Source organism: Sciurus vulgaris, assembly GCF_902686455.1.
Source record: "Sciurus vulgaris genome assembly, chromosome: 10".
NCBI lineage: Eukaryota > Metazoa > Chordata > Mammalia > Rodentia > Sciuridae > Sciurus > Sciurus vulgaris.
The window spans coordinates 144053258-144074050 of record NC_136470.1 but is presented as its reverse complement, the minus strand read 5'-3'; the positions used below and the strand labels follow the sequence as shown (position 1 = coordinate 144074050).

Genomic DNA, 20793 nt, shown 5'->3' with positions numbered 1-20793 from the left:
CGTTGTATTTTAAAACTACCTTCCTTTATTTTTCTATGCCGGCATTTCAGGATGTTCACATGTTGACTTCTTTTTCTTGTGCCAGAATAATAACCTCTGCTCCTTTTTGAAAAATCCAACACCTGAACACTTCATTTTATCTTACTCATTTTTCATCATCTTTGAAAACTTGATCAATCACTTATCCTTTCCAATTTACCATCAATTTCTCCCTTATGCTTACTTTTCCAATACATTTAAAATACACCCAAGAGGTTCTGTTTCTCTTTAGAACGCCCATGACAGCATTTCTCATTTTTTACTTATACCTCCCTCTGGCTACATATCTACCTACTCGATGGCAATTTCTAGATTCCTTACAATCTAGCTTCATCTCCATTTCTGATATTCAAATTGTTTCTTACAGTGCAATACTGACATGGAAGTTCCATTGGTGCACTGGATCCCACACTTCCTCCTGAAACATCCGCCACACTCCCCCCTTTGCTGTTATATCTGAGCATCTTTAGTTGTGCCCCCTATTTTCTCATTCCCCTGAAAGAATATTTAAATTCCCCACACTTCTGTTCATGCCCTCTTTCCCTGTGGTTATGTTTCTACTATGGTGAGTTAATTGTCATCTATATCTCAAGCAACGGTTGTATTTTTTTGTGTTTCTGACATGAATTCCAACTTTACAGTAATAAAGTATAGTTAATTTTCAAACAATGAATAGTCTTGCAATTTTACTATTCATCAACTCAGCAATCCCTTTTCATTATTCAATGTCTTTATCATCTTTGTGGCCCTTTCTCAACATTTTATTATTCACCTGTTGAAGTCCTAATAATTCTTTACATGCTGAATATCCCAAATCACTTATTCTTATTTTTAATTTTTTGAGTATTAAATGATTTTATAAGGTTTTTTAACTCATTCATCTTATACTTGCCAGAGTATGTGTAATAAAAAAGGTATCAAAGATGTTCATTGAATTATTTAGATAAATTTAATAATACTGATTTTTTAACCAAATGGAGAGTTGCCCTAACTGAAGTTAGATTTAGACATTCAACATTTTTAGAATTCCCAGTATGTGCCAGGTACTGAGCTAACTGCAAAAGAAAAATAAAGGCATCTCCTGAAATTCAGGAATTCATGAGTAGGGTGGAGGTAGAAAAGTAATATATTCAACTGGTGTTCCATGGTAAAAATAGTACTGAAGAAATATGAAACTGTCTTATATGCCAGATTGTATAGTCAGCAAGGTTTCTATTTATTCAATGGCAAGTAATATCTCATATTGCTTCTGATTGCTCATTGTACAATTTTGATTTTATACTTTGTTTTATTCAAAATATGTATCCAAAAATGTTTGAAGACATTGTAAACACTCAAATACTTGTATGCACATTTATTGAAGATATAGGTCACAATTAGCCAACACAAAGAAGAGAAATACTACCCTGCATTCTATCAGATCATAATAGAATGAAACCAGAAATGAATTATAAAATTTTTTTAAAAAAGGTATTCCAACACCTGGAGATGAAATAACATGTGACTGAATGAAAAATAGAAAGCAGTAGAAATCAGGCAGGGGGAAAATGTACTTAGAGGTAAATGACAACACCTATAGAACATGTCAAATTATCTGGGATACTATGAAGGAAGTACTAAAAGAAAAGTTCATTGCATTGAGCTCATTCATTAAAAGACTTAAAGACCAAGGAACAAATATCCTAACTTTACACCTCAAAGTCCTAGAAAAAGAAAAACAAATCAACAACAAAACTAGTAAAAGACAGGAAACAAAAGACAGGAAACAATTAAAACTTAGATTTGAAATCAATGAAATTGAAACAAAGGAAACAATTTTTTTTAAATGAGAATTGAAACTTGATTCTTTGAGAAAATAAATTAAATTGATAAACCCTTAGCTAAACTATTGAATTGAAAGAGAGAGAAAACCCAAATTACTAAAATCCTTGAATAAGGAAATATCATGATAGATACTACTTAAATACAGAAGAAAATAAGAAATTATTTTGAAAATTTGTACTTTAATGAAATAGAAAATCTTGAAGATGTTGACAAATTTCAAAAGACAAATACACTACCCAAACTAAATCAAGAGCATATGCACAATGTAAACAAACCAATTATAAGCAATGAAATTGAAGACACTATCAAAATCTACCAACCAAGAGAAGCCACGTACCAGAGACCAATTATCAGCTGAGAGCCACAAGGCCTTCAAAGAAGAATTAATGCCAATACTCCTCAAATTATACCAGAAAATAAAAAAGAAGAGAAGCCTTCCTAATTCATTCTATGAGACTAGTTTCATGTTAATACCAAAAAAAAAAAAGACTAAGACACATGAAGGAATGAAAACTTCAGATCAATATCCCTGACGAACCAGACCCAAAAATTCTTAATAAAATTCTGTCAAATCACAAAGACACATTAAAAAGATGGTGCTGCTATAAACATTGATGTGGCTGTGTTACTGTAGTATGCTAATTTTAAGTCCTTTGTGTATAAACAGAGGAGTGGGATAATGGGTCAAACCAAGTTTTCTAAGGAATCTCCACACTGCTTTCCAGACTGGCTGCACCAATTTGCAACTCCACCAGCAGTGTAAAAGTATGTCTTTTTTTAACCACATCCATGCCAACATCTATTATTGCTTGTGTCCTTGATAATACCCATTATAATTGGAGTAAGATGTAATATTAGAGTTGTATTAATTTGCACTTCTATAATAACTAGAGATGTTGATTGTGCAACCAACCTAGATACCCTTCAACAGATAAATGGATAAAAATACTGTGGTATATATACATAATAAAATATTATTCAGCCATAAAGAAGAATAAAATCATAGAATTTTCAGATAAATTGATGGAACTGAATAATAATTGAGAAGGATGGAGGAATTTTAGATTATATAAAGAAAAATGAGAATGAGGAGGGGTGTATGAAAGATTATGGAATGAGAAAGACACCATTACCCTATGTACACATATGATTATATGAATGGTATGAATGTACATTGTGCACAACCATAGGAATGAAAAGATGTACCCCATTTCTGTACAATGAATTAAAATGCAGTCTGTAAAAATAAAAAATAAATGTATCAAAAAAGATGGTGCACCATAATTCAATGGGGTTCATCCCAGGGATGCAAGGTTAGTTCAACATATGAATAGCAATAAACATAATTCATCACATCAATAGATGTAAAGAAGAGAATCATGTGGTCATCTCAATACATGGAGATAATTCATTTGACAAAATACAGCATCCATTTCTGTTTAAAACACTAGAAAATCTAGGGATAGTAGGAACATACCTCAACAGGATGAAAGCCACCTATGCTAAAGCAAAGGAAAACATCATTCTAGATACACAAAAAATGAAGCCTTACCCATATGAACTGGAAGAAGATATAAATGTCCTCTTTTAACACTTCTATTTGACATAGTCCTTAAAACTTGAGCCAGAGAAATTGGATAGAGGAAAGAAATTTAAAAGGCATGAATAGTAAATAAAAATTCAGCATATCACTATTTGCCAAAGTCATGATTTTACATTCAAAAGACACAAAAACTCCATCAGAAAACTCCTAGACTTAATAAAGAAATTAAGAAAAAATTGCAGGATATAAATACTCATAAATGCATTTCTATACATCAGTGATGAATCAACATTCACAAGTTGCAACAAAATTAAATATTGAGAATCAACCTAATAAAAGAGGAGAAAGAACTCTACAAGAAAAAATTCAGAATGCTAAATAAGAAAATTGAGGTAATCCATAGAAAATGAAAAGATCTCTCACACACTTGGATAGGAAGAATTAATATTGTCAAAATGGCCATACTACCAAAACTGTTACAGATTTAATGCAATTCCTACTAAAATCCAAATGACATTCTTCACAGAACTAGAAAAAGCAATCATGAAATTCATTTGGAAAACAAGAGTTCCAGAATAGCCGAGGTGATCCTTACCAAAAAGAATGAAGCAGGAGGGCTCACAATGCAGACTTACAGAGTAATGGTAACAAAAATGGCACGGTATTGGGACCAAAAAAGACATGTAATACAATGATACAGAAGACACAGGGACAAAACCAAATAAATAGGGTTATCTCATACTAAACAAAGACACCAAAACACACAATGAAAAAAGATAGCCTATTAAACAAACAGTGCTGGAAAAAATGGAAATTCATATGTAGCAAAATGAAATCAAACTCTCTAACCCTGTGGAAAAATCAACTCAAAGGTGATTAAAGATGTAGACAGTGCAACAGAGACCATTTACTTAATAGGAGAAAAAGTCACACCAAATCTACACCACGTCAGCTTAGAAACAGACCTCATTAACAAGACTTGTGAGAATCAAGAAACAATAAATGGGATAGACTCAAAATAAAACTCTCAGTAAGGGAAACAATAACATGAACAAAGGGCCTACAGAATTAGAGCAAATCTTTACCATATAACCCTTAGATAAAGCAGTAATAAAGCAGATATATAAAGAACTCAAAAACTTAACATCAAAAAAGCAAATAACCCATTCAATAAATGGGTAATGAACTCAACCAACACTTCATAGAAGAAAAACTACAAATGATCAACTAACATAAGAAAAAATGTTTCATTATCTCTAGCAAATAGAGAAATTACAGCACAAAACTATTCAAAGATTATATTCCACTTCTATTAAAATGAGAATTATCAAGAATAAAAGCAACAATAAGTTTTGGCAAGGAGGCAGGGAAAAAGGACAGTTATACCTTGCTGGTGGGACTGCAAATTGATTTAACGATTCTTGAAATTTTATTGAAATTTCTTATAAAATTCTGAATGAAACCACCATTTGACCCAGTTATCCCACTCCTTGGTTTATGCTCAAGGAACTCGAAACCAGTACACTACAGTGACTGAGCCACATCAATCTTTATAGCAACTCAGTTTACAATAAATAAACTAAATACCCTTCAACAGATGCATGGATAAAGAAAATTTAGTATACGCAAAGGAATGTTATTCGGACTTCAAGAAAATTGAAATTATGGCATTTGCCATTAAATGGTTGGAACTAGAGAATACCACAATAAGTGAAATAAGCAAAACCCCCAAAAAAAGTTTAAATGTTTTCTCTGATAGGCAAATGCTGATCCATAATGTGGGGGGAACGAAGTCCTCTGACTGTATGTCAGGGAATGAGGGAAAAGAAATCAGTGTTGGGAGGGGATGGACAGTGAAATGATTTCAACATTTTTATCCTGTACGCATGCACTATTACACGCCCTTTGTGTCTGCAACATTTTTAGCCCATGCAATGAGAATTGATGCTCCTTTTCTGTACAATTTGTCTGAATGCTTTCTACTCATATAGAACTAATTGGAAACAAATAAAACTAATCTTTAACAAATAGATGTTTGCCAAATTCTTTTTATTTCTTTTTTCCAGTATGATTTATCTGCTAGTAAGAAATGCACACATTTTCATTAAAAGTTTTGTCATATTTTTGCATTTGTAGGGCTTCTCTCCAGTATGATTTCCCTGTTGGTGTATTTGGCATCCTTTTTTATTAAAACTTACACCATAGTCTGCACATTTTTAAGACTTCTCACCAGTATGAATTTACTGATATTGAATAAGGTATGATGGTCAAATAAAAGATTTGTCATATTCTGTACATTTGTAGGGTTTGTCTCAACTATGACAAACTATGCATGGTGTCAAATAAGTCTTGATTGTGCATTAAAAACTTTGCCACATTATTTGCATTTGTATGGCTTTTCTCCAGTATGAATTCTCTGGTGTTGAGCAAGGCATGGCGTCCGCTTAAAAGCTTTGCCACATTCTTTACATTGGTACGGTTTCTCTCCAGTATGAATTCTCTGATGGCAAATAAGGCTTGATTTCAGATTAAAAGTTTGGCCACATTCTTTACATTAATAGGGCTTCTCTCCAGTATGAATTCTCTGGTGTTGAGTAAGGTGTGAACTCTGATTAAAAGCTTTGCCACATTCTTTACATTCATACGGCTTCTCTCCAGTATGAATTCTCTGGTGGTCAATAAGGTTTGATTTTGAACGAAAAGCTTTGCCACATCCTTTACATTTGTATGGCTTTTCTCCAGTATGAATTCTCTCATGTTGAGTGAGGCTTGACCGCCGATTAAAAGCTTTACCACATTCTTTACATTTGTTGGGTTTCTCTCCCGTGTGAATCCTCTGATGGCAAATAAGGCTTGATTTCTGCTTAAAAGTTTTGCCACATTCTTTACATTCACAGGGCTTCTCTTCACTAGGAATTCCCTGGTGGTGAGTAAGTCTTGATTTTGCGATAAAAGCTTTGCCACATTCTTTATGTTCACAGGGCTTCCCTTCACTATGAATTCTCTGATGGTGAATAAGGCGTGATTTCTGATTAAAAGCTTTGCCACATTCTTTACATTCATAGGGCTTCTCTCCAGTATGAATTCTCTGGTGGTGAACAAGGCTTGATTTAGCACTAAAATCTTTGCCACATTCTTTACATTTGTATGGCTTCTCTCCAGTATGAATTCTCTGGTGTTGAGTAAGGTGTGAACTCTGATTAAAAGCTTTGCCACATTCTTTACATCCATACGGCTTCTCTCCAGTATGAATTCTCTGGTGGTCAATAAGGCTTGATTTTGAATTAAAAGCTTTGCCACATCCTTTACATTTGTATGGCTTTTCTCCAGTATGAATTCTCTCGTGTTGAGTGAGGCTTGACCGCCGATTAAAAGCTTTGCCACATTCTTTACATTTGTTGGGTTTCTCTCCCGTGTGAATCCTCTGATGGCAAATAAGGCTTGATTTTTTATTAAAAGCTTTGCCACATTCTTTACATTTGTTGGGTTTCTCTCCCGTGTGAATCCTGTGATGGTGAATAAGGCTTGTTTTTTTATTAAAAGTTTTGCCACATTCTTTACATTCACAGGGCTTCTCTTCACTAGGAATTCCCTGGTGGTGAGTAAGTCTTGATTTTGGAATAAAAGCTTTGCTATGTTCTTTATGTTCACAGGGCTTCCCTTCACTATGAATTCTCTGATGGCGAATAAGACGTGATTTCTGATTAAAAGCTTTGCCACATTCTCTACATTGGTTGGGGTTCTCTCCAGTATGAATTCTCTGGTGGTGAACAAGGTTTGATTTAGCATTAAAATCTTTGCCACATTCTTTACATTTGTATGGCTTCTCTCCAGTATGAATTCTCTGATGTTGAGTAAGGTGTGAACTCTGATTAAAAGCTTTGCCACATTCTTTACATTCATACGGCTTCTCTCCAGTGTGAATTCTCTGGTGGTCAATAAGGCTTGATTTTGAATTAAAAGCTTTGCCACATCCTTTACATTTGTATGGCTTTTCTCCAGTATGAATTCTCTCGTGTTGAGTGAGGCTTGCCCTCCGATTAAAAGCTTTGCCACATTCTTTACATTTGTTGGGTTTCTCTCCCGTGTGAATCCTCTGATGGCAAATAAGGCTTGATTTTTTATTAAAAGTTTTGCCACATTCTTTACATTCATAGGGCTTCTCTCCAGTATGAATTCTCTGGTGCTGAGTAAGGCTTGATTTTGCAATAAAAGCTTTGCCACATTCTTTACATTTGTATGGCTTCTCTCCAGTATGAATTCTCTCGTGTTGAGTGAGGCTTGACCTCCAATTAAAAGCTTTGCCACATTCTTTACATTGGTAGTGCTTCTCTCCATTATGAATTATCTGATGGCAAATGAGGTTTGATTTTCTACAGAAAGGTTTGTTGCATATTGTACACTTATAGGGCTTCTCTCCACTATGAATTCTCTGATGGCGAATCAGGAATGATTTTTCATTAAAACCTTTGTTGCATACTACACATTTGTAAGGCTTCTCTTCAGTATGAATTCTCTGGTGGTGAACAAGGCTTGAGTTAGCATTAAAATCTTTGCCACATTCTTTACATTTGTATGGCTTCTCTCCAGTATGAATTTTCTGATGGCAAATAAGGTTTGATTTTTTATGAAAAGGTTTGTTGCATGTTGTACAGTGGTAGGGTTTCTCTCCAGTATGAATTATCTGGTGTTGAGTAAGGTATGATTTTTTATGAAAACCTCTGTTGCATTCTGTACATTTGTAAGGCTTCTCTGCCGAATTAATTCTTAGATGGTGACTAAGGCTTGATTTTGCATTAAAAATTTTGTCACATTCTTTAAATTGGCACAGCTTCTCCCCAATATGAATTCTCTGGTGTTGAGTAAGGTGGGACCTGCAATTAAAATTTTTGCCACATTCTTTACATTGATAGGGTTTCTCTCCCATAAGAACACTCTGATGACAAATAAGGTGTAATTTTTCATTAAAACTTTTGTCATATGCTATACATTTGTAGGGCTTCTCTCCAGTATGAATTCTCTGCCAGTGAACTAGGTCTGCTTTCTGATAATGTGATTTGTGATGTTCACTCTCACTTAAAGTTTTCCATAATGTCCTCTGTTGAGAACTATCAAGGTCACAATTTCCATATTTTCCATTAGTCAGTTTTTGAAATATATGTCTTATGCCCTGGTCTGGTGAAAATTCTTGGGTATCTTGACATGTCATTGCTGAAATGAATGAAAATTTTACGAAAATTACTTAGTAGCCTTGGATAAATATATTTTACATGCATAATAGAAAATTATAGCAATGTTAACAATATCAGATCAGAATGTAGCAGATTAGTAAATCCACAGCCATCATTACTACAGAAACATGCTACATAAAATGCACCTACACAATTATGCTGTTAAAATTACCCAAATTATTGTAGAAAGCACTGCATCCAAGATGAGAACATTACCAGGAATACCAATATAGTAGAAAAAGGAATCTAATGTTTTATCTACCATAGCATTTCCTCCTCTCTTAAATGTCATTGGGCAATTAGGAAAAAAATCTATAAGCTAACACCACTCTCAGTAAAATAAACGAAATATAAAACATACACAAACATTTCTGACTTATTTGAAGACTGTGTGAAAACTGGTTTCTGTCTCCCAAGACACAGAGATCTGAAAGTAAAAGGTAGCTTTTGAATGCTAAAACAAGGGATATTCAACAAGTTTAAAGAGGGTAGGGAATCTTAAGAAAAAATATTTTTAAAAATTTTAATTAGAAAAACATATACATGTCTAGAAGATTATGCAAAAAAATAAAAAAATAAAACAAGTTCAAGAGGCATTAAAAGCCTTGCAGAGCCTATGTCAATATTACTTGGATGAAGCCAACACATGGAAACCAAGACTAATAAAATTTTTTTGATATTTGTGTTATTTGTTGATTTTGTATTGACAAATTTAATTTTGTATATTTACTAATTATATCATTGTATTGTAATGTATTTATACAACATGAAATGACATGTAATATTAGTAATTACAAGTATTATTTTGTATAATTATCAGTTTTGTGCTTACAAACATTACATTTATTCCATTAGTATTTATCAAGAACATATTACCTAACAGTCACCATGTGGTACAGCAAAATTCTTGATCACATTTTGCCCACTGAAATAATAATCTGTAGACTCTGAGTAACAATATAAAAACACTTCAAAACCACAGTACCTGGTGACCACAATTACACTCTGAATTTCTTTCACATGTGAATCAAATGCTCCTGCAACTGCCTTTTTTGTATCTACTGTATTACACATAACTCAAAGTCCTGCATATTAATCCTATATCACTTTAAATGTCAATATATTTTGTTTTATAGCAAAATACTAATAGCATATAAATGCCATGTTTTTAATCATACAATCATTGGTGGGCACATAGGTTTATTTTATAAATTGAATTGAATATTGATAGCCATGTTTTTTGCACTGAACACAATACTGAGGCTATGTTTTCAACATTTGGTTTTAATTTCCTATGGATATATATTTAGACTGATATTTCTGGATCGTGATGCCATTCTACTTTTTTTTTTTTTAAATCTGATGCTTAGGATTAAGCCCAAGGGTGCTATAACACAGAACTATAACAAAAGTCATTTTAAACTTGTTTGGGACACATTGTTTCTAAATCCCTGTGACTTGTCTCAAACTTGAAATCCTTTTGCATGGCCTCACAATTAGCTGACATTTCAAATACGTAGTTTGAAACTGAACATGACTTTTCTTATTTATTTGAAATCTTCCACACTGTTTTCCCAAATGACTCTATAATCTACTCTTGACTGTTTTTTTTAATGGACAAATCAATTTTAAAAAGTGCAGCACATAAAGGAAAAGGAAATTGGGTCTAAATTAAAGTAATGACCCAAAATATTAGGAATGGAACATTAGATAAGTGAGAGTTATGAACTACCCAAAGAATGCTGAATAATGATTCCACGGAAGTTTGGTGAGTCAAATTCAAAGAAAAATTGTTAATACAAAAAAGGAGAAATTCAGTATGTGAAGACATCCTTAAGAAAAATTGTCTGAGGCAGGAATGGTGTGTAAATCTGTAATACTACCAACATAGGGGAGGATGATAAAGAGGACCTCAAAGCCAGTCTTAGCAACTTCGTGAGATCCTGTGAAAAATTAAAAACCTGTATAATATATAAAGGGAAGTGACAATAAAAATATGTAAAGGGAAGTGTGAGAGAAATCAAAGCATGCCACTATGAAAAGCAATGAACCATATGTTAAACCAATGAGAAAATTAGGGGGAAAAAATTAAGAAATATAGAAAGCAACTTATGAAATACGAGTAGTGAGTTCTTCATTTTTCAAATCGTATTTGATTATTAATGCAGTATTATAAAACAAATCAAAAAAATTGAATCTAAAAGAAGGAACTGCCATCTTAGTTCTGGCAGAGAAAGAGTGGCAAGAAATGGAGCATGACCTGCTCTAGGAGCTTCCGTGGTCTCCAGCCCCAGGCTGCGGGTAAGATGCAGGTCCCCGGGAAAGGTGAGCCTCTGCCTGCAGGTCCCAGAACTCCCACTGTGACTGCCCAAGGGTGGCCTAGGCAGTGAAGCTTTGGGAGCTGTGCCTGCATGACCTGACAGTCGTGTTGACCTTTCTGACCCAGACCTTGGCTGTCACGACTCCTGGCCCAATACTGTCCATCCTAGCCAAAGCTTGCACTGAAAAAATGGTACCATTGGGTGGTGGGGGCATGGAATTTCAAGAATAACTGTGGCCAACCGAAAGTGCTGAGTCCAGCAGGGGGCAGATGATGACATAAAGTTTGTCCAATCAGCACAGACTGGGGCCCTCCGTGTGCACTGTGTGCAGGCTCCACTCAGTGACACCTTGTCCTGAGAAGGCAAACAAGAATCTTAGCCATCACAGAAGGTGAGAGAGGATGTGGAGCATGACGGGTGGAAGAGTGCACACCTCTGGACAGTTGTGGTTTGTTCTACCAAAGAGAGAAACTGCAGGTTTACAAACTGTATGATCTATTGGAAAGGCCCAACCACTTCAGAAGATTTACTCGGCATTTGTAGAAGGCCTGCGTATGTATTGTAAAAAAGCTGCTGTCAACTTGCCGCCAACCTATAAGAGGTTACTGATATATGTTGCAGCTAGAATACAATGTTACGTAAATACCCATATTTTTTAAAAAGTCAGAAATGCCCTCTGGGAGTGACTTTGAAAGGAATTAGACCACCTCTAGCAGTGACATCTCCACATTTGTTCAGGGGTAGGAGGACATGCAGAAGACTCTGAGCATGAGAAGGGTGGATCCTGGGCCAGACTGGTTGTGGATAAAAGACATTCACCATATTATGACCATTTCTTGGTGTGTGCATTTTACTCCTCATTCCTGTACATATATTTGAAAGTGTTTTTTTTAGAAATATCAACATTTTAGATACACTAATTTTAAGAATAGAAGCAGTAAAATATAAAAACATTTACTAAATTAATTTTTAAAATTCTATGAAATGTTTTATGGAGGATAATAACCAAGATCCCTGTTGAGTAATAAGCATTTATGCTGGTTCTGTGGAGCACCATGGCAGTGTGCTTACAATGAGGCAAAAGTAACAACTGTTACTACGTGTATGGGCTTTGTTTTATATTGCTCTTTATATAGTGTATATAAAGGACAAATGAGTCCTAGTCTACATGTACCTTTTTTAGATGTTAAAGAGGTGTCCATTGTATGACAAAAGTAGAATCAGTGAACAAAATTTTGTATGTTGTGTTAAAAATTTTAGGAAGGATTTTCTTCTTAAAATTGGAGCATTATAGCACACTGGGTTGGTTAAGGACAAGAATGCTCATATTTTAAAGATATCTTTAATTTAGAACTATTGTTAAATATGTGCACTTCCTTTAAGAGTGAATGTACACAGTGGACAAACTGAGTTTTAATTGAAACCTCTAGTCTGTCTAGATGTTTAGAAGTCCTGGTGAATGTTAAATGTAGAGTTAGTAAAATATCAACTCATAAGTCTGTATGTTCTCTCTGATATGTGAGGCTAACACACAATAATGTGGGGGAGTATAGAGTAAAATTTAATTGGATTAGATAAAGTGGAATTAAAGGAAGAAAATGGATATGAGTATTAAAAAGGCAATAGACATAACTTTTCTATGTTCACATATGAACACATGAGCAGTGTAACTCCACATTGCATAAAACCCCAAACATGGGTGAAGTTATACTCCAAGTACAACTTTATACTTTATGTATGAAAAGAACAACTTAAAATTTAAAACAGGAAAATAATAAATCTAAAAGAAACACAAACATATGCAATCAACTTGGAACTCTATATCTAAGAAAACATGTAGAATGAAAGCAAAAGATTAGAAAAGCATTACATAAAAATGTGGCCAAAAGAAAGCTTGCATGGCCAAATTATGATATAGGAAAGAGTTTAAAAAAAGAAGTTACATGAGATAAAATATATTTTAAATTTAACAAAAAGGCTTTGAAAAGAGGCAAAGGAGAATATTATATGAAGATAAAAAAGAGCTTTCCCTAGAATACTGTAATAAGAATATAGTTTCAACTCACATCAAACTTCCAAAAAATAAAAAGTTAAGATTGACAAACTAATGAAATAGAAAGCAACACTTTAATACTAGGGGAAATCAATCCATATGTGCTGTAAAGGAAGTCAAACAAAATGGTAATCAAAAAACAGAAGACTTTGAAAATAATTTAAACATATTTGACATATACTAATTGTTCTCAATAGCATATGAAATATTAAACTGAATCAACTAATAGGAAAGGAAAAGACTAAAGGTTAATAAGTAAGTAAATATTAAAATTTTGTGATCATAATAGAATAAAGTTAAAAATCAAAAAGTGGAAAGGATATTCAAAAATCCACACATATGTGGCAACTGATTGAAGAGGGTTGAATATCATCATTTTCCAGAATGGAAAGATTAAAGTAAAAGACCTTTGTCTTTAATCTGGAGATTCCATGTAAATCTCTGTTATTTTTTGCAGTGACAGAAAACAACTTATTCTAGAAATTTTATAGACTCTCAGTTTTATGGATATATCAAAAATATTCAAAATAGAAACAAAATTGGGAGAAAGTTGGTTTCATGATTTAAAAACATTAAACACTACAATATTCGATTGGCAATAGTGACATCAATTAAGACAGAAGGACATAGTGAATTCTGACTTTAACGAGTTCTTGCATATATAGCAAATAAGACATTTGAACACCAATGTTTGTTATGGTATTATTCAACAGAGCTACCATGGGGAAGCATACCAAATATCCCTTGAAATGAGTGAATGGAGGAATTTGGAATACAGAAACTACATAATATTTTTCAAGTTAAAAATGTAATACATTTTTACAAAACCTATAATCAGGATAAATTCTCAGTACATTGTGATAACTGAAATATGTCACTACCACACAGAAAAATATAGCAGATCTCTACTTGTATAAGACACCAAAAAACAAATATACAAAAAATCTTTCTAAACAGAAATGAGAAGGACATTATTGATAAGAGAAGACAAAAATGAGTGTTTGTTTACATGGCAATTGATTTATTGACTTTTGAGACGTAAATCTTCTACAGATATATTACATCACAATTTGAATTAACATTGCTGAACGGTATATGTGATATGTTAGGAAGATAAAGCATTGTTTTTTGATTTTGATCACAATTAAAATTTCAAAAACAAAAATAAAAACAACTGTAAAATGTTTGAAAGTTAAATTTAAAATGCTATGGTCTTTATCCTATAAATAAGAACAAATTCGTGAATATATAGATAAAGAGCATGCATATAATCCAGAATTGTTAGTGTAATTCTGAGGCAGGAAATTTATAATCTCAAGACCATCCTCAATAAATTCATGACATAGAAAGGGGTTGGGGTGTAGCACATTAATAGAGTCCCCCTGAATTCTATCCCTATTACATTAACTATGGAAAATATACGTTACTATGTACATAGGCAGGATAAAAATAAATAAATAAAATATAAAACTCAGTTCAAAAGGTGTAATATTTATAGAAACAAGGTAAAGCACATAAAACTTTGGCAATAGAAACAAAAATCATGCATATATTAATTTCAATATTGTACAAACTCCTGAAGTAATAGAAATTGTCATATATTCATAAAATATAGCCAAAAATAAAACACTAATATGTGAAGGGAGAAAACCTATTCTACAACATAAAACCTACCCTATAAAATGAAAGAAAAGGGGAAAGGAAAATTTAACCAACATTTATATATAACATATATATAGAACCAACATTATATATATATAATATATATATAATTTGTATATGTATTATTTACAAACAGTTTTATGTAACTACAAATTGCAACTATCACTATGGACCAAAAAAAGATTATTTATTGTGAATCTTGACTTTCACGGAAAATCCTTTACAAGTATTTATAAAAAGCATATATAAGGTAATTTTAATGAATAAATATATAAATAATGTTAAAGAGATTTAGGATATTAATTTTTTGCAACGGTTTGACCTAGAATTCTCCAAAAATGTGCACATACCACATGGTGACCCACAAATAACAGAAGATCCTTTTTTTTTTTTTTTTTGGTGCTGGGGATGGAACCCATGGCCTTGTGCTTCTAAGGCAAGCACTCTACTGACTGAGCTATCTCCCAGTCCCTCAGAAGATCTTTTAGATCATGCTGACACTCACTGGCAAAGGGGAGTTTGGTTGGTTAATTTAAATGAACTGGGACATCACTGGAGACAAACAGAAGATTTTTAAAAATTTGAAAACTTGATAAATATAGGGCAGTACATGTTCACTCACCACAGGAGAAATCAATCTAAGCTTCTGAAACATCTTTTCTGCTAGGTAACTTCTCCATAACATGTTGAAGTTTGAATTCCTCCTTGATCTTTGGATCTCTCAACTGTGTCTTCTGCTATGTCAGGCCACAATATTTTATATCACTGAGTTACTGTCAGTACCACTTTTCTAAAGTGAAAGATATATAACCTCCCAAGAAAGGGAGAGATTAAAGATGAAAAGGAATGTCTTTAACATTTTATCTGTACCAAAAAATGTCCTTTTATTTCTTGAAAACACAAATCTGAAACACATTCTTATACAGAAGTTCCCAGAAGTATTCTGCAAGTGAAGAAAATTAAATAATCATAATTAATTAAAAATTATGAAGGGGAGTTATGCTTACTCAGGAAGACCAAGTTTTTGTAATTCTCGAACATTACATCTCGATATAAGTTTTGTTGAGCTGGCTGAAGGCATGCCCACTCCTCTTCAGTGAAATCAATGGCCACATCCCTGAATGTCAACAGATCCTGAAATAAGAGGTAAATAAATAGTACACTGAATACTTGATCATTCAGAGAGTTTTTAATTTAACAGAAGTTGCAATGAGAGTAGACTCCCATGGAGGTTGATGACTTTATTTATGAATATACTTTTATACACAGTGATATTCTAATATACCTCTGAAGAAAAACAGACATAAGTCCAAAAGGAGTATGATAATTTCACTTTTATGAAATAAGATATAAAACTCAGACATCAACATAAAAATATACATTTTGTAATTTTATATATCATAAACTAAATTGTACATATCCTTCATATAAGAAAGTTATGGTAATTAATAAAGGGAATCCTCAGATATAATTACACAACCATGAACCAGAGATTTACTGAAATGAAAAATGTGATTCAACAGTTATGCAATGGACCAGTTTTCTGAAAATGTAGCAATTTCTCTAGTTATTCCAGGACCAGTAGGATTAGAGAAACTTTTGAATGTCAATGAGGTTGACTACTTAAAGGAAACATTTACTAGTAAATTTGAGTTCAAATATTTTATGGTATTTATGTATGTTATTAAAATATCAAATAACAGCAATCCCATTTGGATATTTTGTACTTTTTTTCAAATTTAAACTTATTTTAATATATTAAATAAAAATTACATGAATTTATGCAATGAAGTTTTGATACATGTATACATTGTATTATGTTTATAACAGGATAATCATCTAACTCTTCAAACAATTGTCATTTTTTTACTTAACTTTATTGGTTCTTCTTAGTTCTACATGACAGTAGAAACCATTTTCAAGAACTTACACAAACATTGGAAATATCTTATTCTAATCACATAACAATTGTCTTGTGGGAGGGCACCATGGTGGAACTCAGGTATTTTTATATGTACGGACAGGAAACTATGTCAGATTCATTCTGTTTCCTATTCCTCTTCCCCTCCTCCTTTTTTCACCATTGTTTAATCTTATGTCTTTTCTTACCCTCATACACTTCATGTGGTTTAGATTTCACATATCAGCAAAAAATTCAATCTTTGGATACAGGAATTGGTTTATTTCACTTAGTATAATACTCTCCAAATTTATCCATTTACTGGCAAAGGTCATGAAGTCATCCTTTTTTTATCGTTGAATAAAATACATTATGTATATACGCCCCTGTTTCTTTATCCATTCATTTGTTGGAGAGCACTTAGGTTGGTTTCATAACCTAGATATTTTAAATTGTGCTGCTATAAATATTAATTTAACTGCTTCACTCTAGTATGCTGATTTTAATGTCCTTTGGGTAAATATTGAGGCTTGGATTCACTGGGTTTAAGGTGTGATCATTCGTTGAAGAATATCCTTATAGCTTTCCAGAGGGGTAGCACAACTTGCAGTCCCACCAACAATGTGTGAGCATTCTATTTTCCCCACATCTTCATGAACAGGCATTAATTTTATTGTTGATACTTGCCATATTGACTGGACTGAGATGGAATCTCAGGGCAGTTTTAATTTGTATTTCTCTAATATCTAGAGATGTTGAACGTTTTTTCAAATATTTGTTGATCATTTCTATTTACTCTTTAAGAGTGATCTGTTCAATTCCTTTGCCCCTTTATCGAATTTTTTTTTTTTTTTTGACATGTGTGTGTTAAGCTTTTTGAAACCTAGAAAATGACAACATATGCAGGTAGGAAAATTCTTCTCCAATTCTGTAGGTTCTGTCTTCATTTTCCTTTTGCTATGAAGGTATTTAGTCTGATTCCACCTAATTTATTTTTACTATTATTTTAAACTTCAGAGTCTTGTTTAGGAAATCATTTTCTGTACCAATGTGTTGGAGTTCTGGGCCTAACTGCTCTTCTAGAAGGTGCTGTGTTTCTGGTAAGATTTCTAGATCTTTGATCTATTTAGTGTTGACTTTTGTGGAGGTGAGAAATAAGGATTACCTTTCATTCTATTACATATAAATTTCCAGTTTTCCCAGCACTGTTTGTTGCAAATGCTATCTTTTCTTCAGTGCTTACTTTTAACAACTTTGTCTAATATGAGTCTAGTATATTTATGTGGAGTTTATCTCTGTGTCCTCTATTCTGCTCCATTTTCTTTTGAGTCTATTTGGTTGCATACATATATATACAACATATATATGTACATACATGTACACTATATATATATGCATGTATACATTATGTATATATAGTGTGTGTGTATACACACACTATAGGTCTCTGCTGGTTTTCATTGTAGAGATACTTAACCTTTGTAATTGTTGATTGTGAAGTAGTTTTTTTTTTTTGTTTTTTTTTTTTTTTTTTTTTTTTGAGGCTAATGTGAATGGGATAGTTTTCCCAATTTCTATTTTAGCTGATTCATTATCGATGTACAGAATTTCAATTGAGTTATCAGTATTGATTTTGCATCACTACTTTGCTGAATATCTTCATGAGTTCTAGGAGGTTACCAGTTGAGTTTTTGGGACATCTACATGTAGAATCATGATGTCCGCAAAATAAATTCTTTGGACTCTTTTTTCCTACCCATATCACTTTAAATTCTATCTTTTGCTTAATTGTTTTAGCCAGAGTTTCAAGGAGTATCCTGAATAAATTTGGTAAATGAAGGCATCCTTGACTTCTTCCTGCTTTTAGTGGGGAAGATTTAAGATTCCCCAATTAGAATGATGTCGGCGTTGGGTTTGTCATATTTAGCTTTTAAAACCTTGAGAGAAATTCCTTCTATCCCTAGATTTTCCAATTTTCTAAACATGAGTGGATGTTGTATTTTGTCAAATGCTTTTTCTGCAACTACTGAGATGATCATATCATTCTTGTTTTATGTCTATTAATATTATAGGTTAGATTTATTGATTTCCATATGTAGATTCCACCTACACCCCTGGGATGACCAGGGTGAACTATCATTTCAATGTTTTTCTTTGCAATGTGCCAGTATTTTATTAAGAATTTTTTGCATCTCTATTCATGAAGAAAATCAATGTTTAATTTTCATTCTTTGATGTGTCTTTGTCTGATTTTGGTATCAAACTTCAAGTTTCATAGAATTAGTTTGAAACCATGCCTTAGTTTTCTATTTTGTGGAAAATTTTAAGGAGAATTGATTTTAGTTCTTCTTTAAGAGAACTTGGATGAGAATCCATTCAGTCCTAGACTCTTCTTTTTGGCAGGTTTTTCATGGCTTCTTCAATTTCCTTACTAGAATTTGATCTCTTCAAATTTTCTATATCCTTCTGAATCAGTTTGGTTAGGCCATATGTACCTAGAAATATTCTAATATACTGGAGTACAAAAACACAAAGTGCTTTCTGATTCTCCTCTGTATTTCAGTAGGGCTTGTGGTGTTATTTTCATCATGGATTTTTAAAATTTGCATTTTCCTCTCTTTCCTATACTTAGTTAGGTTTAAACTTTATCAAATTTATTTAATGTTTCAAAGAACCAAATTTTCATTGATTTTTGAATTGTTTGTATAATGTCAAATTCATTAAGTTGGAGTCTGATTTAATTTCCTGTGATCTACTTATATTGTTACTGATTTGCTCTGTGTCCCGGGCCTTGAGATGTAATGTTAGTTCATGTATTTGGAGTCTTCCTATTTATTTAATGGATGGGCTCGAAGACGAGACCTTTCCTCTTACAACCTCCTTTATAGTGGCCCAGAAGGTTTGGTATGTTGCACCACTATCCTCATTTACTTCTAAGTAATTTATTTCATCTCTGAGTCACACTGGTATCATCATTTAATAAAATGATTTAATATGATTTAATCTCCAGCTGCTTGTGTATTTTCTACTTATGTTTCTCATTGATGTCTAATTTAATTTCATTATGATGTGATAGTATGCAAAGGATTTTCTTTATTTTTATTTCTTTTATTTGCAATGAGATGCTTTTTGGCCTAGGATAGGGTATATTTTGCAAAATGTTCCAAGTGCTCTTGAGGAAGGTGTATTCAGTCATTGATTGATGAAATATTCTACATATGTCTGTTAAGTGTAGATTTTTTTTTAAGTTCTGTAGCATCTTCAGTTTTTATTTAGATTATCTAATTTTGAGAGCGGTATGTTAAGGTTATCTAGTAGTATTGTGTTTTGGCCTATTTGACTCGATGTTGAGGAGAGTTTGCTTGATATATGTAGCTGCTCTTCTTAGGGCATAAACATCAATGACTGCTATTATTTCTTGCATAATTCCCTTGAGAATAAAATAACCTTCTTTGTCTCTTCTGATTAACTCTGATTTGAAGTCCAATTTATCTGATATGAGAACAGAAACTGCTGCTTGTATATGAAAACATGAGTAATATATTTTCCCCAAACTTTCACCTTCATTCTGTGTATGTCTTTCTTTATGTCTAAGTCTATTGAAGACAACATATAATTGGGTCTTGTTTTCTGATTCAACCTGCAAGGCTATGTTTTTTTTAAATGAACTGAGACAATTTATGTTCAGTGTTTTTTTATTGAAATGTTATTTAATTTTCTGAAATTTTGGTTTATTTCTAGTTTTTAACTTGAACTGATTTTCCTTTGAGTATTCTTCTAGTGTTTCTGCTTTGCTAGTTTTTGTTTTTTCTCCATATATTCTTAAAGTTTTTAATTGAGTATCTTGCATGGTGTCAACTTTAAGTTGTAAATTCTTTTAACCTTTGTTTATCATGAAAAGTTTTTATTTCATCTTCAAGTCAAAGTCTTAATTTTGCTTTATATAGTATTCTTGGTAGGCATCCATTTTCTTCAGTGTTTGGCAGATGTTATTCTAAAACCTCCTACCTTTAAGGATCTGGGTTAAAATATCAGCTGAGATTTGCATTGTTTTTTCTTAAAAAATGACCAGTCTTTTAACCTTGCTGCTTTAAGATTCCTTTATCTGTATATTGGGCATTTTCAAAATGATGTGTCTTTAAATGAGTATCTTGCAATATTGTATATCTGGAGTCCTGCATATTTCCTATATTTGATTTTCCATTTGGATTTTAAGACTT

General features: G+C 32.7%; 1 protein-coding gene across 1 annotated transcript in view; it reads right to left on the bottom strand.

Annotated features, from left to right (window-relative positions):
• Positions 1-20793, bottom strand: part of LOC306637702 (uncharacterized protein) — a gene marked incomplete at its 3' end in the record, with an annotated part of 156839 nt that overhangs the window by 109068 nt on the left and 26978 nt on the right. Inside the window, exons 2-3 of the mRNA XM_079100455.1 lie at positions 15681-15807; positions 6884-8280 (exon numbers count right to left, since the gene is read on the bottom strand). Coding sequence (XP_078956581.1) covers positions 6884-8280; positions 15681-15754 — 1471 coding nt within the window. The 5' untranslated portion in view covers positions 15755-15807. The remainder of the gene's footprint in view (positions 1-6883; positions 8281-15680; positions 15808-20793) is intronic.